The 25,595-nt window shown below is 39.7% G+C and overlaps 1 protein-coding gene and 1 long non-coding RNA gene across 6 annotated transcripts in view; both read right to left on the bottom strand.

Moving 5' to 3' along the window:
• sbno2 (strawberry notch homolog 2) overlaps positions 1-25,595 on the bottom strand; it is a 135,367-nt gene that overhangs the window by 97,400 nt on the left and 12,372 nt on the right. For 4 of the 5 annotated variants that reach the window (XM_033046545.1, XM_033046544.1, XM_033046548.1 and 1 more), the window contains exon 2: positions 16,994-17,219. In XM_033046545.1, the coding sequence (XP_032902436.1) occupies positions 16,994-17,110 (117 nt within the window). In that variant the 5' untranslated portion in view covers positions 17,111-17,219. Of the gene's footprint in view, positions 1-2,441; positions 2,448-16,993; positions 17,220-25,595 lie in introns of those variants that run through there. The other variant, XM_033046549.1, reaches the window with a different exon arrangement.
• Positions 3,767-16,910, bottom strand: LOC116989309. Its single transcript, XR_004416213.1, has 3 exons — positions 16,900-16,910; positions 13,840-13,845; positions 3,767-3,928 (listed from the first exon to the last, which is right to left on the bottom strand). It is a non-coding gene; the product is annotated as an uncharacterized LOC116989309 (long non-coding RNA).

The raw sequence follows: 25,595 nt of genomic DNA, 5'->3' as shown, positions 1-25,595 counted from the left end.
TTGTCCAAAATGGTGATTTAGCTATGAAAATACTTAGTTTAAAGATGAGTTGCCAATAAACTAAATTAAAAATTTGTCTATTTGAATGAAATAGTTGGTGTGAAAGACAAAATTAGTTATCTTTAAAATACTTTCTCATTTATAGTAAAACACAGCACTGATGTAGTGAATAGGTCAGCAACAATTTTCACAAACACATTTACAGATTACAATTATTAGACAAACTGGTTTTATCTTACCCATTCGTCAAAACATTTTACAGGTAATGAGGTTTTACTGAAATAAGTGTCTGCGATAATGGCAGATGCACAGCAAAATCTCACCAACACCAAATGACACAATGACTGACTTACATAAATGGTGTTGCCTAGGCAACATTTATCAGACTATGCACCTCATTGTGCAGCAGCATGAAACTACTAACATTTACCTAATGTATTTGAAATAGTATGTTACATAGGAATGGGTATATTTATTTGTCTGGTACATTGGAATAGTAAACAGTGGATACACAATTGTGCTTTAAATCCACTCCATGGAATACACATTTCCAATACAGATTTGAAAAATCACAAATGACCCCCATTCTTCAGTGAGCATATTTCCCCCTTTATTTTTGCCACATTACCTTTAATTGCTTCTCAGGTTGTGCCAAATTCTGAATGTTTTTATTCTATAAACAAATGGCAAATTTATGGGTTGAAATAATCTGAAAAAAAATTCCTGAAACTGGTGGAATATTTCAACATTTTTATGACATTGAACAAGGATTTCAAAACAGTCATACAGGGAAAATCTTGCAACAATGATGGCAATGGGAAGGAAATTCACAGAAGCCTAGATAATAAATTCAGAATCAAAACAAAAATGATGTGATATAAATATTATAAAGAGCAGTACAAAGACAGGGTGCTTTCACTCCTGGTGATTTCTTTGCAGAGTCATGAATTATTCTGTTGTAATGCCATAGAGCTTGCATAAACATTTATTTTCATGGAATGGTGATGCCGAGTAGACTCCATAGGGTTCTGTGTGCTTTCTTTTGTCATAAGGTTGATGAAAATCCTGGAGAAATTGTGTAGACAGTTTGTTTACACTGTCTCTCCAGTTGCTGCTGATCTGCTGCCAACCAGGAAATTGGAAAACCAAGATGAAAATTCAAGACAGATTGTTGTAATTCCACAAGAGAAGAACACAAGAAAGCCCTTGGAACCAAACAGAACAATTTAAAGTGGAATGGCAGAGATTTGGCTATATGTTCGGAAAATAGCTTTACCACTGGCATAATCCATTCATGCCCTGAATCAATATGGTACAAGAAATGGGATCTGTCGTTACTAATCTTTACTTCAAGGCAAATTGCATGCTAATCAAGAGTTTGCATCTACAGAATTCACATCTGGAATATTTGATAGATACAGCATGGAAACGGGCTCTTTGGCCCATCCAATCCACACCGACAACCATGCAGAATACTGAAAGTCTTGGATAGTGGATGTGGAGAGGATATTTCCACTAGTGGGAGAGTCTAGGTCTAGAGGTCATAGCCTCAGAATTAAAGGACGTTCTTTCAGGAAGGAGACGAGGAGGAATTTCTTCAGTCAGAGGGTGATGAATCTGTGGAATTCTTTGCCACAGAAGACTGTGGAGGCAGTCAGTGGGTATATTTAAGGCAGAGATTATTGATTAAAGATAATTGATTAGTACGGGTGTCAGAGAGGTTAGGGGGGGGGGGAGAAGGCAGGAGAATGGGATTAGGAGGGAGAGATTGATTATCCATGATTGAATGGCGGAGTAGACTTGATGGGCCAAATATCCTAATTCCACTCCTATCACATGATCTAATGAAAGCCTGCCTGTTCACTAGCCACAATTTACAGAGGCCAATTAACCTCCAAACCTGAATGTTTTTGGATGTGGGGGAAACTGAGGCACAAGGAGGAAACCCACGGAGTCACAAACAGAATGTACAATCTCCACACAGACAGAATCCGAGGTCAAGATCAAACCAGGATTTCTAGTGCTGTTTGGCAGCAGCTCTCCCAGTAGCACGTCTGTTGCCCTTTGGTTTGCTTCATGCCACTTTTTTCCTCCCGTTCGTCCTTCAACCATTATTGACCAAAAAGTGTTTTACAGCATTCCCCTTTCCAGCTTTAGGGTGCCCCAGCTGTAAAGCTCTGCTTTCAGTTGCAATCTACCTATCATTCCTCTTTCAGACCAATCAAACCTCTTTTAAATTGGCAGCATTTGGTTTCAGGTCTGTAGTTTCATTTTTATTTTGATCCACTATCTTACAGGAAGGTTCCGCCTCAACTGCTCCTGATTTAGTCATGCCACGGCACGCAAGAGCATTTACCACCAATTTAAATGAAGACATTCTGGTGTACAAACCCTAGAGTGCAATTGAATGGAAATTAGAACAATGAAGCAAACACCTTTACCTGATTTTCTCATGCAGAAATGGATTCCCACAACTAAGCAGGAATTCCAAGCAATGCCATTGTCCCAGCACTAGGAAACAAAGACATTTGTTACAAACTTGTCTGGCTGGGTTGAAAATGAAAAAAGACTAAATAGAAGAAAAGGGGTTCAGCAATAGGTGCATAACGTTGCTATATATTTTACTAATAGAATCTTTAGATTTTTGTAAATTGTGGGGTCTGCCATCCATTATTAAGTTTGGTGAGTATGTACAGAATAACAATTTCATGAGAAGGCCCTGTTATTGTTTGGGCAAACGTTACTTAAACATAAATTGACATGCATCCACTGCTAAATCTAGCTAGAAAATCAGGCACATTAAGTGGACAGAAATCTTTCATAACAATGTCGATCCATTTTACTTATGTTGTGATGCACTATTATTAATGGAGTGTAATTCAAATCTTTAAGGCCCTGTCCCACTTTCCCGAGTTACTCACAAACTCTCCCGAGTTTTCCCCTTGATTAGAACTCGGAGAATTACGTTAATAGCCGTTCGTAGGTACTCGGGGCTATTTTTTTAACTCGTGGACATTTTTCAACATGTTGAAAAAAGTCCCGACTTACCTGATGCCCCAAGTTCCTACGGCTGGCATTACAAGCCGCTATGAAACATCTACGGACTCCTAACAGCTCGTTACGGACATTCTCCGAGTTCGAATCAAGGGGAAAACTCGGGAGAGTTTGTAACTAACTCGGGAAAGTGGGACAGGCCCTTTAGCTAAACAGAATGGAAACAAGATTCACAAATGAACAGTAAACGCACTGGGTGCTTCCGACGAGTTCCCAGGAACAATAACGCTAATGGAATCATAATAGCATTATGTAGAGAGGCCTCTTGCTGCCAGTGCTAACACTTCAAGAACCGGACTCAAACCCCTTGGCTTCAGAATCTAGATAATTTATACCAGTGGACACTTTTGGATTATGCGTCGAATTCAACTACAAATTAAATCAAAAATCTTGTGTTTCGGTTTAATGCACCTTTAACACAAGCACGTGTAAATTATCCTCAAAATTTAACCTAGGTTTTACTGGTAAGGACATATCTATTATTTTCATCACAGCTGAAGCAGATGATATACACCTGGTTTAATTTAGTTTAGATACACTGCCCTCCGTTATGTTTGGGACAAAGACCCATTATTTATTTATTTGCCTCTCTACTCCACAATTTGAGATTTGTAATAGAAAAAAGCACATGTGGTTAAAGTGCACATTGTCAGATTTTAATGAAGGCCATTTTTATACATTTTGGTTTCACCATGTAGAAATTACAGCTGTGTTTGTACAAAGTCCCCCCATTTCAGGGCACCATAATGTTTGGGACGCATGGCTTAACAGGTGTTTGTAATTGCTCAGGTGTGTTTAATTGCCTCCTTAATGCAAGTATAAGAGAGCTTTCAGCTCCTTGTCGTTCCTCCAGTCTTCCCATCACCTTTGCAAACTCAACATGAGGACCAAAGTTGTGCCAATGCAAGTCAAATAAGCTATTATGAGATGGAGAAACAAGAATAAAACTGTTAGAGGCATCAGCCAAACCTTAGGCTTACCAAAATCAACTGTTTGGAACATCATTAAGAAGAAAGAGAGCACTGGTGAGCTTACTAAATGCAAAGGGACAGGTAGGCCAAGGAAGACCAACACAGCTGATGGCAGAATTCTCTCTATAATAAAGAAAAAACCCCAAACACTGACAGATCAGAAACAATCTTCAGGGGTCAGGTGTGGATTTGTCAATGACCACTGTCCACTGAGGACTTCATGAACAAAAATACAGGGGCTACACTGCAAGATGCAACTGGTTAGCTGCAAAAATAGGATGGCTAGGTTACAGTTTGCCAGGAAGTACTTAAAAGAGCAACCACAGTTCTTGAAAATGATCTTGTGGACAGATGAGTCGAAGATTAACTTATATCAGAGTGATGGCAAGAGCAAAGTATGGAGGTGAGAAGGAACTGCCCAAGATCCAAAGCACACCACCTCATCTGTGAAACACGGTGGTGGGGGTGCTATGTCCTGGGCATGTATGGCTGCTGAAGGTACTGGCTCTCTTATCTTCATTGATGATACAACTGCTGATGGTAATTCATAATGAATTCTGAAGAGTAGAGACACATCCAGCTCAATATCCCGTGTCCCTTTTTTGGGGACACGGGATAATAGACTGATCAAGTTCAAACAAATGCCTCAAAACTCATTGGCCGGCAGTTCATTCTACAGCAAACCAAGGATCCCAAACATACTGCTAAAGCAACAAAGGAGTTTTTCAAAGCTAAAAAAATGGTTAATTCTTGAGTGGCCAAGTCAATCATCCGATCTGAACCTAATTGAGCATGCCTTTTATATGCTGAAGAGAAAACTGAAGGGGACTAGCCCCCAAAACAAGCATAAGCTAAAGATGGCTGAAATACAGGCCTGGCAGAGCATCACTAGAGAAGACACCCAGCTACTGGTGATGTCTATGAATCTCAGACTTCAAGCAGTCATTGCATGCAAATATATGCAACTAAATCCTAAACAGATCACAGATTCACTTGAAAATTTCAAAAAATCAGAAGGGAGGAAATTGGGGAATGCCATTTGTTGGATCAACAGAAGAACTGGCATATTCATGAACTGAATGACCTTTTTCTGAGCTGCGCTTATCAATGAACTTTGGAGCTGGAAAGTAGAAACATGGCCCAGTTTATTTATGTGTGGGAAATTGTTGGCACAGAATTGCTGGCTCAGTTTCTTTATACCTGGCAATAGCCATAGCCAATTGGTGAGGTTAATTGTGGCCTTTCAGAGAGGGGGCACGCCCTTCTTAAAATGGGGTTACACGAGACTTCCTCCTGATAAGATAAGGAGAGTTCATGTTAGAACGAAGGACATGGGTGGCTGGATTAGGGAACCATGGTTTACCAGGTATATTGACACTCTGGTCACAAAAAGGAGGTACATGGTAGGAATGTATGGTTGGGATTTAGGGAAACCCTTGTATAAAAGGGCTGCATGAGGGCAAAAAATGGATAAGGGGTATCATTGGTGGATAAGGTCAACGAGAATCCGAAAAAGTTTTTACAAGTATATAACAAGCAAAGGGGTAACTGGGGAGAATAGGTTGCCTCAAGTATCAGTGTGATCAATTATGTGTGGAGACACAGAATGCGACAGAAACTAGGGAATTCAGGAGCGAGAATAATGATGTCGGAAAATATCAGAGGTATTGGTGATCTTGAGGTGGACAAATCCTCGAGGCCTGACCAAGTGTATCCTAGAAGGGTGCGAGAAGCAAGGAAAGCGATTGTTGGGGCCTCTGAAGAAAAATTTATAGCTTCCTTTAGCCAAGGATGCATACTGGAAGAATGGGTTGCGGCTAATATTAAGCCTTTATTTAGGAAAGGCTGCAAAGATCAAGCAGGGAATACTGTGCCTATAGTCAGACAGAGGACGTTAGGTAATGTACTTGAAGGTATGTTAAACTGTTCTACTTGCTTGAAGAGGCTAATGTCCCTGTCCCACTGTACGAGCTCATTCAAGAGCTCTCCGACGTTTAAAAAAAAAATCAAATTTGTCGAAGCACGTTGAATGTACGTAGTGGATACGTCGGAGCTCGGGACGTCTCTTAGCGGCTCGTGACGCTAACGGCAGGTACTCGGGAAACGCAGTAAGCTCGGGAAGACTCGTGAAGATTTTTCAACATGTTGAAAAATGTCCACGAGAGCCCCGAGTACCTACGAGCGGCCATTACCGTAAATCTCCGAGTTCGAATCAGGGCAAACTCGGGAGAACTCTTGAATGAACTAGTACAGTGTGACAGGGCCATCAGTCTTTTGCTCAGAGTACAAATTTGGAGTCATGTAACTGGAAGAAAGTTCAAAAATAGATAATTAAATGCCAAAAATTAGGAGACTGATTTTATGGGTGGAGTGGGTGACATCAGCAATGAACCCAAAAACTGATCCAGTACCACGCTGCAGCTACAATAGAGGACTAATATTGAGATTGGCTGGAAATTTCAAATATACTCACACTTACTCTAATGGAAGAAATCCCCAAAATAAGACTAACGGTTAAAAACTACTGAATAGGCCTGGACGTTACTTGTTATCATATTAATGACAAGCTTCAGCTGCTTTGAAACAAAAACCCTAGCAAAGTCAATCTTCCAAAGAATGATACTGGCAGTTTCTGAAAAGGCAAGTCATGCAATACATTAAACTGCAATATGACAGAAAGAAGATCTGTTGCCCTTTTAGCTTACTCCCAGACTCAGAGGAATGTGACAAGTCCCCCATCCGAAGCTTTGACACGTGGCTGTATGTGGTTCCTTCACTGAAACGACAGCACGGTAGTCACAAACCTATCTTTGACCAACAGTATTTTTGTTGATGCAAGAGTTTTCTGCTTGTGGGCAATATGACAGAGTTGGATAATCATTCAGTTTTATGAATTAGCAAATTACATTGAAAATGCTAACTTGTTTTATATCTACAGATTTATTAGTTCAGCTTTTTTTTTTTGAATGACCACCTCTTCCATATTTATGCCCTCACATTGCGCACACCCACTTTGAAATCCCTTAAAAGATATCACCATTACAGCCGAACCATATTCAGAGATAAAACGTGTACAATGCAAACACTGGCTGGGTAAGCATTAACTAGCATCTTTAAGCAACAAACATTCTCCTTCCTGCAATTTAATCCATTAAGCAAATAAGAATTTTCAGTTTCAGTTTAATTTCTTAAGGGTTTCAGGAAGCTAAGCAGTACACCTAGCCCCGGTTTGCATTGATAGCGCCTACTTAGAGATGGTTGAAAGCCTCATATTCCTAGGAGTAAATATCATCAACCGGACCACCCATATTAGAGCAATGACCAAGAAAGCACACCAACACCTCTATTTCCTTAGAAGGCTTTGGAAGTTTGGCATGTCCCCAACAATTCTCACCAACTTCCACAGGTGCACCATAGAAAGCATTTTATCAGGATGCATCACAGCATGGTTTGGAAAAAGCTCCAGCCAAGATGGCAAGAAATTGCAGAGAACTATGGACGTAGCCCCAACTATCACACAAACCAATCTCCCTTCCATTGACTCCATTTACATATGACGCTGCCTCAGCAAGGCCACCAGCATAATCCAGCCACTCCCTCTTCTATCCTCTCCCATCAGGCAAAAGTATAGAAGTGTGAAAATGCGCATCTCCAGATTTAGGGACAGTTTTTACGAGCTGTTATCAGTCAATTGAACCATCCTACCAACAACTGGAGAGCAGTCCTAAGCTATTATCTACCTCATTTGGAGACTCTCGGACTATCATTGGTCAAAGTTTACTAGACTTTATCTTGCACTAAACAGTCAACTTATTATATTTATCATCATGTATTGCCTTTCTGCTGACTGGTTTGGACACAAAAGCTTTTCACTGTACCTTGGTACACGTGATAATAAACAAACTAGACTAAGAAATAGTAACAGAAATAAGACACTCCACCATTTATTTTTGACATGCCATTCAATACGAGTACAACTTCTCACCGACTCAATACCCAAGAGTCCATTCACAGAATAGTGGCAAATGGAAAAAAAATGTGCATGAAAGTTTACTTCAAAACATGCCATGGCTAGAAGGAATATTCCAAAATAGCCAATTTAATAAGGAGATATGTCTTATGTATAGTGACGCTGCATATGATTGTCAGAAATGCTGATGTTACAATTAAAAATCACTTAAATTCATAAGGTTTACCAACAGTGGAAAAAATCCTTAGCCGCAGAGAATCAATTGTGCGAAACGAAACATTAAATTTGAATCAAACGAAAAAGGTTAATCTTGAATTTATTGCGCTTGTCAAGATTTTGGAGTGATCCTTCAACATTGTTGTCCAATGGAATTTGTACATAAAATTAACACTGTTTTTAAAATAATTTAATGCGTGCGCAGATGAGGCAACTCTGCATCATGGGAAATATTGACATCGATCACTTCCCTGGAACACTGCCCTTCCACCCCCCCCCCCCTCCCCCTCCACCCACACAACCCAAGGGTCACCTGTACTAACTACATAAAACAATCCTTGCAGCCCACACTATCACACTATAATTTCGAACCAGGAATAAGCATTGATGCATTTGGGTCTATAAACGACAACCCGTGTCATTCAAGGGATATAAGCAAGTTGTGCATTTTTTAAATAATACATTACAATTTAGAGCCTCCACCCAGTTGTTACAAAAAAATTTGGGGGACGTGAAAAATCAAAAATATAATGTAAACGCAATAGAAATGCCCTGTGTGTGTTTTTGACTACCTTTATATATATTTACAATTTTTCAAAAGTATTGCCAAAATTGTTCCGAGTCTTGATTGGCAGCCAAGAGCACATGGATTTGTATCCATAACTCTCTGGTTGCAAGCATTCAACTTTGACGGAAGTTTGCTGGCATGTTCCAAGTGGAAAGAAAAGCACCCACACGCAGGTCACCAGGGTTCATTTCACATGCCTCTTTCTTCTTCTTCACCAGAAATAATAAAGAGCCAGTGTCATACAGCACGGAACCAGGCGGAACTTATCCATACAAACCAGGTGAACAGCTGAACAAGCTCCATTTGCCTGCATTTGTCCTATATCCTTCTAAACATATCCTATCCAGTCACTCCTTATAACTCAAACGCGAGTCCCGATAACATCCCAGCAAATCTTTTCCACTTAATGACATTCCTCTGATACCAAAGTGACCTGAACTACAAACATTACTCCAAATGTGGCCTCACTAACATACAGCTGAAACATGACGTCCCAACAGCTGCACTGAATACCCTTACAAATGAAGGCAAGCGTGCCAAACTCCTCCATCACTTTGTACCCCTATATCACCACTTTCAGAGAACGGTGTACCTGTACCCCTAATTCTCTGCCTATACACACTCCAGGGTACAACCATTTACTGGATCTTAATCTGGGTTAATTTACCAACCCGTGTCATTCAAGGGATATAAACAAGTTGTGCATTTTTTAAATAATACATATCACCTCAAAATCCATATACCATTCTTTGATCTGCTTCCCAAGTTGATCCAGAACCTTTTGTAGCCTTCTTCACTATATCACTAATTTAGGTGTCATCTGCAAGTTTACTAACCATTGGTATCTATATTAATGATTGGATCACAAACAGCAGACCCATCACAGATCCTGGGCAACACATCACTGGTCAGTTGGTTCAGCTTTTGAACTAGCTTGGGACGAAAACAATTTAGCAGAACATATGATTAATTCTTCTCAAACTTAGAAATTACAGCAGTTTTTTAAATTTGTAAAGTGCACACTTATCCATTTACACTGTTTCTGAACTATACCTGCATCAAACAAGAGGCAAAAATTTGAACATTTTGACATTTTGGCCTTCAGACTCAAACAATGGCCAGTTGACCGAGATTCTTGCAAAAGAGTCATCCTCAAAATTGTGCTACTGGAAACATAATTCTAACAGCTACACATTTTACTCCACTTTTGTTGCTCACTCAGCTGCGATAACTGCACATTCTCAATTGAACACCATGCAAAGCAAAAATCAAAGAACTGGCCAAAATCCAGTGTTCAGACATGAAGCTACGTGAGATCTTGCAACCAAAATCTAGCACTAAAATGGGACTCAGTGGAATCCCGATGACACCGTGGTATCTACCTCAAAGTGTCATTAACACTGTGAATATATGTCTTTAATTTGCGAAGTTATTTTCGTCATTCTCCGAACACTGCACATAATACTAAAATATCCGTAAAGCATTTCACCTAGTCTAGAATCGGTTTTGCTTAAGCCAATGTTACCCTTTCATAAATCGAGAAGTTGTTGAATGGCTGACAGATCCAACTAATCATCCATATGCATATGGCAACTGGCAATATGTAGTGAGGTTTAGGTGTTCAGGTGCTGTACCAACATGGCTACAGCCCCAGAACATCTTGACAGCTTCTGACAGGAGGCAAAGCTGGGATGTAACTATGCCTTTAAAACGAGTGATGCATTTTTTTTCTAAACATAAGACTCTAAAATTCAGACACTGAAAAACTACTAAAAAGCCTGTAAATAAGTACTGTTTTTTAAAATAAAATGACAAAAGTGACAGATGTAATGACATATATCACTGAGTGTCAGATAGAGCGAGTCTGTTCACTTCTGAATAACTGAGAGTTCCCTGTTCCAGCCAGCACAATTCAGCACATTACTAGCCGACAAAACATGGGCATTTCCTTGAGAGTTTATGTTGCTTCTATTCTGGCAGATTATACTCAGTTATACAAACTTGGCGTCCTCTCTGAAAAAAAAAAGGGGACTGTAAAACTCTTGATAATGTGGCACTCTGGACTTGTGGTGTCCAATTACTACATTGTCCACACTAAGGGATGCTATTCATATTTTTCTATTTTTCATACAGTTTATACAATATAGTACCATAAAACCCAGTGAGCTTAAACAGAGTGGGAGACTAAGACCAGGTGAGTTTCACCTTGTAAATAAAGCTGAAACATTCAAGCACTCCTGACAGAATTCTGGGCCCTAACTGCAAACTTATGCATACTTCTGACCCATTTCCTTCATTGTTCTTTGTCAGCAATACTAACATTAAATGCACACCAGGCCCACACATCGAGTGATTCTCATCTGATCTCAAATGTGCAGGTCCATGAATACATGCATAATGCTTGCTCTTCTGATACAGAAATGTCAGACATTATATTATCAAAGTTTTAGTATGCAATGGCTTATTATTAAATAGCCAATGGTTAGATGTCTGAGTTTATGTCAATTTGCTTAATTAGGAACATGCTCCTCAGCTTTCTGCAACCAGCACCAAATTACGGGCTATTTCTTTGGCAACATAGTATTTTGCAAGTTAAGAAATTATGATGTATAAAGTATAACACCAGTAAAGTTGGCAAGTTAGGAAACGTATCTTAGTGAATCAATACAGTGCAGGAATATTCCACAAAAAATAGCCATGCAACCCTCCATTAATAAAAGTGAAGCACGCACAACACTGTGCTGCAAATGCAGAGCAGGTGCAGTCCATGAATAAGCAATGACTACAAGACAGCTGGGCAAATCCACTTAACTTTATTAACAATTGCTACTCCCCATCCAGAGAAATATTATATGTCTTTATTTACTTCATTGTCGTTACAGAGCACTTAACAAATTGGTCTACTGACTTATGCCCTTTTCCATCAAATCACGATTAACCAAAGACATTGAACATATAACCCAGAGGGAAAAATATCATGCATCAAAACCCAACGTGCTGTCTCACAAATGTGGACATCTGGGAGGTGATCTAATCATCAAATTAATTGGGCAGTAAGGCTGGTAAGCTTTGGTGCTCAGCGCCTTTGTCATGGGTCACAGATCTGTGTTCTATCACAGATTACACAATTGCGGCATGCCCTTGACCAGCATTTATTAAAACCAGTGAACATTAAGTTTTATTCTTTTATTAAAACGGTACCATATTCATATAGCTCCAAGATGAAAACTAATTTTTTGAAGTGATATATTTTAAAAGGCAGTGGAAAAGTTAAATGTCACCATTTTTAAAAAAGAGTTGATATATTTCTACATCGGGTATGAATGCTGAGAAAGTTGCTTAAAAAAATTGTCAATGAGATCTTTGCATTTGTACATTATGCCTCGTTAAAAAAATATTAAGCTAAATCTCCTAAGCCACTGGTTAGGTATTGTGTCCAATACTGGGCTAAATGCTCTAGGAATGGTTCAAAACAGGCAGAGATTTACCAGAACAATGGGCATGCAGCGAGAATGGAAATTCTGGGATTGTTTCTTAAAACAAAAAACAAGGTTGGAGAAAATTTAAGGCGCTCTTAAAATCAAACAGAATGAGATTACAGATTTAAGATTACCAGTAAAAGAATAAGAGAGAGGGGTGAATGTCATATTAAATCATAATGCAGAGCCATCGAAAGACAGATTTAACATGATTAACTTTCAAAAGAGAACTGGACATATACTTGAAACAAAATGGCGATGAAAATAGTGCACAGATATAATAATGCTAATTGAACATCTTATAAAACCCAGACACAGGTCTGCCATTCTGACAGAACTACAGTCAGGGTATAGAATAAGATAATGCATGATGGCTGTTCCTTGCCTGCAAGTTTGCACATGAACCCATCTACTCAAGGATTTGATAGGGCAACCTACAAAAAGCAGCATTTACAAACGTAATGAAATGCTAAGTACATAGCCACATAGCTATGCGTCATGTCAAACAGCATAGAAATCATACAAGAACCTCATGCTTGGCTTTGTACAGTTCTTGGAGCTCAGCTTTTGGAGAATGGAAGCATCTGGCAACCATTGGTACATCAGTGGTGCAGCAATAAGGCAGAACTAAAGGGCAAACATCTCAGCTTTCACTGCATTGTTTGCTGCTGTGCTGTTTGTATTAGTTAGGTTTGGTCCAATCCAGCTGAGCCCAAGGTGGCCTGCTCAGTGCCCCCAACACAGCAAGTTGCCCTCCAACAGAACTGAGGATGCAAAGAAGTATCAGTAGTGGGTTAATGGAACAGGAATGATCTGTACTCTCTTAGAATAGCTGCATTCATGATCTTAGTCAGCCAGCACAGACCTCAATGCCAGAAGATGCAGTCCAAGCAAAATTGCTAGACCCAGTGTTCATACTCAAAAGCAATTCCCTCCAATGCATGTACCAGTACCATAAGATGGAACACTAGGACAGGCAAAAGCAGCACAAAGAAAATGTACAAAGATAAACGTGATGTGATATTTCTAGCATTTTGAGGCTGCAGCCCCAGGGTATCCCGATAGCCTCTGGCAGGAAGCAAAGGTGGGGTTTTGGATTGCTTTGATTTAGAAATTTAGTTTGGAATATATTGTGGTCAGCCTGGGTAGCTCACTGATTAGTAACAAATGAAACGTTAGGTACAAAACCATATGTAAATGAAGAATTGGGACTATATTAATTGGGTTTAGAGAATGAAAAGTCAATCCCGATAAAATACAAAATCGCGATAAAAGACATAATCATTAGATTTGTTTCTCTCTTCACAGACATTGCTTGTCATAAGATCATGTGATAGGAGCAGAATTAGGCTATCCGGCCCACCCAGTCTACTCCGCCATTCAATCATGGTTGATCTATCTCCCCTTCCTAACCCCATTCTCTTGCCTTCTCCCCATAACCTCTGACACACGTACTAATCAAGAAAGAGCATTATCCTCGACTTTTTCCAGTATTTTGAACTTGTTCTAGACTATTTCCAGCCTGTTCATGCAGTCAGATGAGTTGAGAGGTCTATTGAAGCTGCCTCCTTCCTTCCTCACCTTCTACTTCCAGCTGCACTCCAGCAAGTGCCAAGTGCCGACAACAAACCAGGACAAATCACGCCTGTGTGCAGAGTACAGAAAGGCTCCTTCAACGCAATAGAGGAAGCAGAATCAATGCATCAATTAGCCTACTTCTTACAAAAGCATCGATTCAGTTTTAAGCACAATGCCCATGCTGGATTGTGCAGATGAGTCAGATAACAAGTTTTCTGTAGATATCTCGCCAACAGGAATCTTACGAATAAACATTTAACAGGTATCTGATCGGTTAAGAAAAGCGTTGATCCTAGGAAAAGACCCTTCAATATTTTAAGACAGTTGCCTTGGCTCCAGTTGCCAAAGCTACAGCAAAAGTCCAGAAAGAATAAAACATTATCAAATCAACCAGCAATTAATTGAAAGTGAATGTTGATCCATTTGTAAACTTTGGTGAACATTGCCTTTCTGATCTGAACACGTATCATTCCGCGCCAGGTCAAGATAGATTAAACACGGCTCTAGAATACATTGCTTACGTCAAATCAACTAATCCATGCCACCTTCCAGCTCTGCATGCATTAGTTACACACACGCACAATGTCCTCACCAATGATTGTAAATACATTTTAGCACGCAGATATTCAGGACGACACTGGAACTTTCACCACCAATTATCACCTCATCTCCCATGTCCGAGATGAGCAAGGCACATTAGAGTTCCTCAGAGATGTCATAATCATAAACATCAAGAAAGGAGACAAATCCAATTGTGTCAATGGAGAGAGATTGTGGGAAGGGTCTGCTTTCTGTCAGAAGGCCCATTCATCTAGGCACACTGGACTTGATAATCACTATACAATAAACACGTGAAATGCACAAAACTGCATCAACCATGATGTATAAGGAACTCCAGATGATGGTTTAAACCGAAGATAGGCACTAAAAGATGGAGTAACTCAGCTCTCTAGAGGCAGCATCTCTAGAGAAAAGGAATGGGTGACGTTTCGGGTCGAGACCCTTCTTCAGACTGGTTAGGGATAAGGGAAACGACAGATTATAGACGGTGATGTGGAGAGATAAAGAATAATGAATGAAAGATATGCAAAAAAGTAACAATGATAAAAGAAACAGGCCATTATTAGCTGTTTGTAGGGTGAAAATGAGAAGCTAGTGCGACTTTGGAGGGGGATGGATAGATGCTGTTCCTCCAATTTGCATTTGACAATGGAGGAGACCTCGGACAGAAAGGTCAGTGTAGGAATGGGAAGGTGAATTAAATTTTATATGTCTCTTTGTTTAACCACCACCCCAGTCTCCAATGCTCCAGGGGAAAAAAAGACCCAGCTTCTCCTTTTAACTCAGCAGGTCCAAAAACAAGACCTGTCAAAGGGTGGATGAGCTTCTAGCGAGCCAACCTCCATCCACACTTCAGTAGAAGTTGCGATCACTGTCGTACATAGCATTGTAAGGAATGATGCTTAAGCACACACACCAAAATCCTATGCTTCTGCGGAAGTCCGCAGGAACTGGAGGACAGAGATGTGTAGCACCACTGCGTCACTAATGTTTTCAACAATGATGATGATGATGATGATGATGACAAATGAAGTGTTTCACTTCACTTTAAGTTAAACCAGGGCAGGACTTGTACAATAGACGGTCAAGCATCAGAGGGTAATATATGCAACAGAGAGACAGGGTACAGGTGTATAGTTGCCTGGAGGTGGAGACAAGTATACAGGATGGTGAGGAAGGTGTTTGGTACACTTGCCTTCATAAGTTAGAACATCTGGTACAGGCGATGGGACCTGTTACAACTGTAAAAGTCAGCTGATAAGAATGCACTTGGAGTACTGTGTGCAGTCTTAATCGTCCAGCTGTAGGATGATGTCATTAAGTTGGAAAACACGCAAAATAAATGCACAAGGATATTGCCAGGATTGGAAGGCTTGAGTTAAAAGGAGAAGCTGGGTCTTTTTTTCCCCTGGAGCATTGGAGATTGGGGTGGTGGGTAAACAAAGAGACAGATAATATCACGTGGGCAGAGCTGCCAAGTTTTGTCAGAGCATTTCAGTATTCTTGTAGCTGAAGACCAGTATTTTGCTGAGGAAATCAGTATTTTTACGCGGTGCCATTTTGCTGAAAAAAATGTTTTTTATGTGTGGTCATACCCATGTAAGTGTACAAGAATGCATAACTTTGCTACCAATTGACATGTTTCCTACGCACCTTACTTGAATGGCTGCTTCCTGATTTTAGCACCAGATGATGTAGAAGCCATTTTGGAAGCCTCCCACTCCCTCTCCTTCCTCTCTTTTCCTCACTCTCCCTCCCCCTTTCCCTCTCTCCTTCCTTTTTTTCTCCCTCCCTCTTATTCCCTCACTCCTTCTCTCTCCCCGAACAGTATGTGACCCATAGTGCTATGGCCATAGCGCTATATGTAAAGGCAATAGCGCTCCAGCTGGTAGCGCTATAATTAGAACCCATAGTGCTGTTCGTTTAAATTTCCACGCGCTAAACTGCCAGCGCTGTTTAAACCTGTAGCGGGACAGGCAGATCGAAGCTTACAAAAATAATCATCCAGATCTTGGAAATTTAAAATACTAATAGATCTGCTATAATTTTTAGTTACAGTATGACTTTTTATATCCTTGCATTTTTTAAGCAGCAAGATGAAACAGGAAGTCAGACCGATTTAAAAAATAAAATCCATATTTTACAAAGCAAATCCATACATCCGTATTCTTATTGCATTTCTGTACAAAATACAGAAAATCTGTACTACTTGGCAGCTCTGCGTGGGGTATAGATGGTTTTTTTTCCCATGGATAGGGAATCTAAAATAGAAGGCACAAGTTTAAGATAAGAGGTGAAGGATTTAAAAGGGTCCCAAGAGCCAGCTCTCTCCCGCCCCCCCCCCCCCACAGGGATGGTGAGTAGATAGAACATAACTACCAAGGAAGCTGTAGAGCAGGGTACAATTATAATGTTTAAAATACTTTTGGACAGGTAGGGAGATTTGAAAGGCTGAGAGATATGGGCAACATACAGGCACATGGACCAGCTGAGGTGGACAACTTGCTGTATATAACTTTAAAGCAACCCGAGAGCAACTGAATGCAATTCTCCACCAACATCTCTCCAAAATAAATGTTTATTAAGGGAATCTTACCTCTGTTCCACGGGGGCAGAACGGGGCTTGGATATGTGGCAGACCATACATTGCGGCGTCAGTTTGATGGTTCTGCTGATAATTCTGCCCGTCCATGACACCATGCACTTCAAGCATTAGGCACTGTCCAGCTGCATTGTGTATAAGTTCAAAATGTGTGTAGTACCAAAGGCAAAAAATGAAGGCCACACAGATCTTATCAGCAACAGTCCTGGGACACCATGTTCTAGAAGAGAAGGAGATAAAATGAGACCAAGAATGTTTTGTGAGCTCAAGTTTTGGTAACACGATTTAGTTTCTGGTTGCAAAGTTCTTTCAGAGAAGGTTTGGACTGCATTCACACAAACCATAGCAAGAATAGCTGTTACTTCTGAAATTTTCATTTCACATATTGTGATCAATTTTCAATCTACACTCATTCAAACAGGGCTTGAAACATCATGATATTTAGTTCCCAGAATGCAGTCGCAATTGTGAGAAAATCAGCTGTTCCAAATACATGTTTCATTCATAAGCGCAAAATTTCTGCACACAATTATGGCATTATGATTTGTCATGAAAAATTTAAATACCTTTTGAAAGTTCAGTGATTTTTTTACGATCACAACTATAAATTATATACAAACAGTATATGATTTTCTTAGAGTGCCAATGTTTAAAAGGACTTGAAGATATGAGATTATGTGTCGCTTGTTCTGTGCATAAAACTGTTTTCTAATGTCATAATCTTTGTACTTATTATTGCGTGAACATTTATTTTCCAGCTTACTATACAGCTTGTCCACAAACTGAATGAATCAACGTCCGTAAAAGTCTTTGGTCAGCAAAGGATATTTTTAATTTTTAAAATGGTTATCAATAGAAAGGAAATAATGCACAGTAAATACCATGCCGATTGATTAGTTTCTGAAAATTCTTATCTAAAATTCTCAAAACACTAAAAAAGCTGGGACTTTGACCAGATAAAGATATGCACCAGTAAAGAAATGAATTGCAAGGTTAAATAGGAAGAAAGGTCAAAGCTCATTAGACACATATTGAAACTCTGGGATAAAGACCAAATTGGCTGTTTTCAATGTGTCCTCTCAACATTTAGTTTAGTTTAGCGACACAGCGCTTTTACCAAGCCAATCAGCCTACAAATCTGTATGTCTTTGGAGTGCGGGACCCGGAGAAAACCCACGCAGGTCATGGGGAGAACATAATATACGCTAAGACAACACCCGTAGACAGGATCAAACCCGGGTCTTCGGCACGGTAAGCTGGCAACTCTACGACTGCGCCACCATGCATTTTGGACCATTCGCAATCCAAAATGTCAACTATTCCTTTGGGTATGTCAATTACCCATTTGCCTCCACATGCTAATTTTCCAAGATGTTCCAGCAGTCTCATATCTCCATTTTACCTTAATAGTAGTTTGAAAAATTACTTCATGTGGTGCATGGAGTTTCAAAGAAAATGGATAGGATATTTTCAAAATGTTATTTACGGCTAGTGATTTATACGAAGTAAGAATTGCGCTTTTAATTAATATCTACTTACAAGGAATTACGGTGAATTGTAACGCACACAAACAACAAATTAAATGTTAACGGGCTACACAGTGCTAGTGCCAGCAAATAATATTTTCCATTAGTTCATTGCAAGCAACAAAAAGTAATAGGATTTCAAGACAGGAATCAGCCAGTAGTGCAAGATTGTTATAGATACCATAGGCATAGAAGCCAGGCCCGCAGAGAGGAACACAAGGATTCTCATTCAAAATGGTTCAGTAATTGGATCTTCATTCCACCACAAGTTTATTTGGATGTGCTCCCTAATACTTCACTACCAATTTTAAACAACTCTAACCCCTGCAATTCCTGCTCGTGTCAACACAATTGTGTAATTACTAACTGCCCAAATCTCAATTGCATTTTGCATTGTACCCCAATCTCAGCACTGACTCCAGCACTCAGCACAGTATTAATTAAATTATTTCCCAAAGTCTCTAATTAGGGTGTCCTTTTCCATTTTATGACAAGTCCCCTAAATCTTCCTTTATTGTCCTTCATAATCTCAAATGGAGCTCACACTGTTGAATTGAGAACCCAACCTGAGATTCCTCCTTGGGATACCAGTGCCAACCATCCAATGTTGGCAAATCAAAGTATTAGGTTCTCGACCCGAAACATCACCTATTCCTTTGCTCCATAGATGCTGCCTCACCCGCTGAGTTTCTCCAGCATTTTTATCTACCTTCGATTTTTCCAGCATCTGCAGTTCCTTCTTAAACATCTTAAGTATTATTTGATAATAATTTAACTTCTGATAAAAGTTAAATTTAAGTTCAAATATTTGCTAAGATTTTGGGTACATGAAGAAAACATTTAAACATTGTGTGCATGGCACTACTGTAAACTTCATGACCCAATCAAGAATGATTCTATAGCTCTCTGTATATCCTAGAGGGAAAACAATCTAGAGAGGAACTAAAGCCACTGAGGTTTTAATGCTCGAATTAACTGCTGAGAAAAATACAGCAGTTGGAATATCAAACAGCACTCAGCCTTAAAGCTGCTTTTCTGTTCATACGCTTTCTCCCAAAAACTAGCGACAGCATTTTATCCCTTCATCTAGAAAATAAAGACCTCATCTGCTTAAACATTTTTAACTAAGAACTGCAAATCTTTCTGATATCACAGACAACCTCCAGCAACCAACAACTTTCCAAACAGACAAAATGTTGTCAATTTTAAAGGCTGCTTGAAGCAGGAACACACTGTGCCAGAATTCTAATGAGCAGAAAGTGGCATGCTATTAATTATAATTATAACGAAAAATAGATTTTCAGACAGAAAACATGTAGCCCACAGTATTAATAGTGAAAATTCATAAATCGAGAAATACCAGTATACGGTAGTTCATCTAATACTGTGGATAGAATCTTAATGTATGCAGAGAATGCTACTGACTGACCTGACCTATGCAATTTAGGGTGTAATTAACATTATACTGAAATTTGATGATATTTGATGAATGTCTTGCTTCAAATAAAATGGTCTTTGTGTTTGGTCATATCTTCAATTCCCCTTCTTCAGTTATATTTAGACAAAAAGCATTGGCAATTTAATGAGATTACTTCTGTAGTCAAAAGATGAAAAGGATGAAGAAACAGCTGGGTCCCTTAGCTACATTAAATTTGTTCCCTGTGCTTAGTAAATTGCAGTATTTAAAAGATGCAACATTTTTTTACCAGACAAATTCCAATACTCCAATTTCACAATACTTTAATTTCTTCCACATGACATTCAAATTAAGCAAACCTCTTCCCAATCAACATACAAAATACTGAATGGGTTTCCCCGCAAAATGATATAGATACAAGAAGGTTAATCTATGAAATAGTATTTTTATTTATCTGCTATCTTACTATCAGAATTCTTTGCCAATTGAATCCATTGATAACGGAGGATTTTGATAGTGAATATTCCATAAACCTATCTACATCTGTCAGTTGAATTCAGTATTTGAGATTCCCACAATGACAATATAAAGAGTGCATTTTCAAAAGGCCCAGGATGTTCCATTGAGGAATCCAATCTCAACAAGAGCAGAAATGAAAGTATGGCAACGAGCTTATCTGGCAAAAGAGATTTGTTGAGATTCCTATTACCATCTAATTGTCTAAGTTAAGGGCCTGTCCCACTTACGTGACTTTTTTGGCGACTGCCGGCACCCGTCATAGGTCGCCGAAAATTTTCAACATGTTGAAAATTCAGCGGCGACCAGAAAGACGCTACGATTCTTTGGAGACCTCTCATGACCATAGGAGACCGGCTGTATGGTCGTGAGAGGTCTCCAATGGTCGTGAGAGGTCACCCGCGACATGTTGCCAGGGATCGCCTGTATGGTTGTGAGAGGTCTCCAAAGAGTCGTAGTGTCTTTCTGGTCACCGCTGAATTTTCAACATGTTGAAAATTTTCGGCGACCTATGTCGGGTGCCGGCAGTCGCCGAAAAGGTCGCGTAAGTGGGACAGGCCCTTTAAGAGAGCTGCTCTTTGAACAAAGCCAGATCTGAGATGCCTCGATGTTTAAACAGTTTATCAAAGCCTAGAGATGCATGCATAATGTACCAGACTAACAGTGTCCATGGAATCTGTACTTCAGACAATCAATTGGGAAGGCAGAACGTTAGACAAAAATTCAACCCAATCCAGAGGACTTGAATTTGAAGCAGTTTTGGAAAGAGTCCAATCAATATTTACAACCAGGGTTATTAAGATAACAGTTATTACAGCCACAAAATAAAATGCTCTACCAATTGTGCCACCCACTGTCACAGTCAATCAGGTTCAGACCAATGTTGCCAGATATAGAGCAAAGCATTGATCAAAAAATGGAGGTCTAGACCCAACGTAAGAAACAGTTCTATTGACAACTTAACATGCTCATTTTTGAAAGACCACCAGTTCTGAACATTTCTGTATTGTGGACTCGTGTCAAAATGAAGTATGCAATTAATCTCTATACTGTTACTGAAAGGACCAGTTGGGATGTTGATAGAGTAGAAAAAGTGGGATGAGAGAAGATTTGGGCCAAACATCTTTTTGCTGAACATTCTATACATGTCGCAAAATATTCTGAGGTGATTTATATGTCCGATTCAAACAGGCAGTTGTTTATTTTTTAAGTATCGGCTTGTATCCTAGAAGGACATCCTACCAACTTCCCAGGTTTTTAAGATTCAGAATGAAAAAATATTTTCTTGTAACTAATCTTTAATAATAGTTGTATGTGTTAATTGAATAATGAACACTGAATTTTTCAATATCATTGAACACATCTGTTAACAACCACCCCTCCCCCCACCCTACCTAGATTCAGACTAATTTCTTCCCTTCCATCTATATTCCTTCTTCCGGTTTCACAATTCACACATATATCCTCATTTCAGGTCTTTGTCTAGCCATCTACCTACTCCACCCCCACACATCTGTAAAAAACTATCACTTGCCAAGCATTGTCCTGCCCCCACCTCTCTTCCAGCTTCTCCCTCCCCCACAAGTCTAAAGGGTCCAGATCTGAAATGTCAGCTATCCATGTTCTGCAGAGAAGCTGCCCGGCCCTGAGCACTGTCTTTTTTTTTTTTTAAACAACCATCTGCAGTCCCTTGTGTCGACAGAATTGAATAATATGCTCCAAACACAGATTAAAGGCCTAAGAGGAGACGACGGTACATGTCGTCTTTAAGAAATGTAGATAAGTGGTATTAGTGCAGAATGGGCTGAAAGACCAGTTTCTCTGTTGTAAAAATCTAACATGCAACTACCTTGAAATGGCAAAAAATAAAAAGCAATTACTCTGCCCTGTGCACCTAAGATTCTCTTGAATGTATCTGAAGCAGTTCACATGAGAGTCTTGCATTTTTCTTAGTATATATGAACGTCTCAATTTGAATGGATAACAGCAAGATACAAACATGAAGGGGCTGTCCCACTTGGCGACCTAATTGATGAATTTAGAAGGGTTTGAAAAAATGACATATTGAAGACCTCCTTCGACAATGTTGAAGACCAGCTTCGACTAGCTGCGACTAACTTCGGGAAAATTGGACACCGAATAGTGGAGAGTGAAGATGACCTCCTTCGACTATGATGAAGACTATCTACAACTACTTTCGACTACCCTCGATTACCTACGTCTAACATGCCGACCTACTACGACTAATTGATTTTTTCCATGGCAACCTTTTTTTACTCGCGGGCATTCTTTTAACATATTGAAAAAAATGCCGCGACCTAGCTGAGGCCTCGAGTACGCGGAGACCACTCTCGAGCATGAAGGAGAGTTATGAAGACTTCCTACGACCTCGTGTCGACCATGCTGCGAGTACGAGTCGAGGGCAAACTCGCCAGAACTTGCGGATTAGGTCGCCCAAGTGGGACAGGCCCTTGAGGATCAAGGCAAGCCTAATAGCTCACATTATGTAAGCATCAGAGAGAATCTTCCAAACAGATTTTGCACAAATTCAACATGAAAAGCTGTTGCTTGGTGTACAAGATATGCTGCTCCTCATAAGCTGCATCTCAATACGAATCCCTATTATATATGGTGTAATATTCCTGTATGGACATCGCTGATAAAGACCAAATTTGCCAAAAGGTTCAGGCTCATCCATTCCAGGGAAGTGTCCTTTCATAATTAGTGTTAATTACAGCCATTCTTTCTGCCCCCAAAATTTAATTTTACAATCGTGAAGTTTAATACATTCAGCACCCTTTGATCACTTTTCACAGAAAAATGACCAGGCTTTTATTGTTCTGCCTTTTCCTGTCAATTAAATGTGCCAATGTTTTATACTAGAATATTTAGTTATGACATTTAAGCAATCTGTTTTGCTATAAAATTGTTACTGCACAACAGATTTCAAACTCAATCTTCAATTTATGGCTCTTGATGTTCAAAATGGCAAAAGTGAACCCTCTCAGCTTAATTAACTTTTTGGTATATACAGTAATTCCTGTGAACAATGATAGATATGCAAATAGCAGAAAATTTGTCATTGCAAAAGGTAAAAATTACCATGAGAAAATGACTGCCACAATATTTTATCATCTCTGAACAAAACTAGCATAGTTATGTTACCAATTCTATCATGTTTTACTCTTACAAAGGTTTGAGATCAACTTGACATGGCTGAGAAATAACAAAACACTAACTTCTGAATATATATTCTACATTATATTGGCTGCTGCAGCACTGGAAATCTTCGTCATTAACTGATCTGAATTTCAGTTTCCAGAGCTTAAGGACTTGTTTGCTAAGGCTTGTTTGTATTGCAACATAAAGATCAGTAATGCAATTTAGATATCAGTGTAATTAAAGTGCAATCAGAAAATGGGCAAAGGTAAATTGAGGAGCGATTAGGTGGTGATAAGGTTAGGTTTTAATGGCCTAGAAATGAGAAGGAAAAGCTTATGGGCCTGTCCCACTTAGGTGTTTTTTTCAACGGACTGCCAGCGACTGTCAAGTTGCCAGCAGTCGCCTGAAAAACCGGCAACTGGAACGGCGACTGTCAGAGTGGAACACACAAGCACATCGCTCCCCGTTATGCAGGCGGGGGACAGGGCAAGCAGGGGGAGCACTGTCTAAAAAATTCACACTGTGCAAAGCCACGGTGAAACAGACACTGTGATGAACAGGAAGGTTGGCACTGTAAAAAGACGGCTAAAGCACAATGTACGGTAAGTCCTTTAAATGAAGAGGGAGTGAGGGGGGGGGAGGGGGGGCGGGAGAAGGAGTGGAGACAACTTTTAAGAAGCCAGAGATACACGGCTGTGAAGCTTGGCGGACATTTACCGGTCGGTTATCCTTGGTTCTGAAAACTATTGATACTTTTTTCCCCCCCAATAAAATTCACCGGTCAGCACTGGCTACAACCTACGAGAACCTTCGACCTCCTGGCGCCCACCTACTGCTCGAGAATTCTCAATACTCTCCATGACGGCTTCATTCTAGTCGCCGTTAATTTTTGAACATGTTGAAAAATTCTCGGCGACCATAATGAGGCCACAACTAGTTCCCAGAACTCCTTACGACCATGAAAGCGACTCCCCAGCAACCACCCGTGAACATGTGGCGACTGCATAGTATCCTGCAGTCGCCAAAGTGGGACAGGCCCATAAGGGTGGCAAAACGTTAATGAACTGAGAGAAAATGTTAGGAAGACCTCTGGCAATGAACTTTCACAACCCATTTATTTCTCAAAGTGACAGTCAACATCAAGATTAAGGTTTCTTCAATTGTATGGGGATGGGGAGAAATGATAAGCAATGCTCAACCAAAACTATTTTTCAGGTGATCTGTAAATTGATAAGTAGTGCACCTGCCTTCTTCAGAAGAAAGAATATTTAACTCTGCTTAAGAAGGATCTATATAGAATTACACAGAATGCCCAAAGAAAGTGGCATTTGACTCGGCCATTCCATGCTGATACATGTCATGCAGCATGGAAACAGGCCCTTCGCCCCATCTACACTAATCATTCCTGCCCACGTTTGGCCCATATCCCTCTAAACCTTTTTAATCCATGTGCATGTCATTCCATATATCCACCACCCTCTCACCACATATGCAAGTACTACATTCTTGGTAGTTTAATTACACTTGTCTGCAATATTCTGCAAAAAAAATGGGTGTAGCTGTACCAATACCAAACTTCAGTGGACTTAGCAGTAATTCTATGAAGAGACCATCTGAGGCCGCTGAAATGACCCAATATTTTTTCTATCTGGGTCACATTCAACATTAAAAATCTTAAATCCACGCATCCATGAAGATGTTTTCTAGTACAATCTGTTCTATACTGCCAAATTCAAAAGGTACTAAGATCTACTTCTTATAATCTATGGAGCTGTAATATCTAGGCAACACACAGTAAAATACACTTTGATCAATGACGTGTAATCAACTGCTTGTTCAAGTGTAAGTATACAGGCTCATTTATGCAGGCTCCTGCCCAGAATTATCAAGATTACCCACCATTCATTTGATGAAAAAGAGCATATTATCAAATAATGTAATCTTTTTAGGAAATGTATGCTACTTAATGTTGGTT

Source organism: Amblyraja radiata, chromosome 29, assembly GCF_010909765.2.
Source record: "Amblyraja radiata isolate CabotCenter1 chromosome 29, sAmbRad1.1.pri, whole genome shotgun sequence".
Lineage (NCBI taxonomy): Eukaryota > Metazoa > Chordata > Chondrichthyes > Rajiformes > Rajidae > Amblyraja > Amblyraja radiata.
This window is presented reverse-complemented; position numbering and strand designations above follow the sequence as displayed.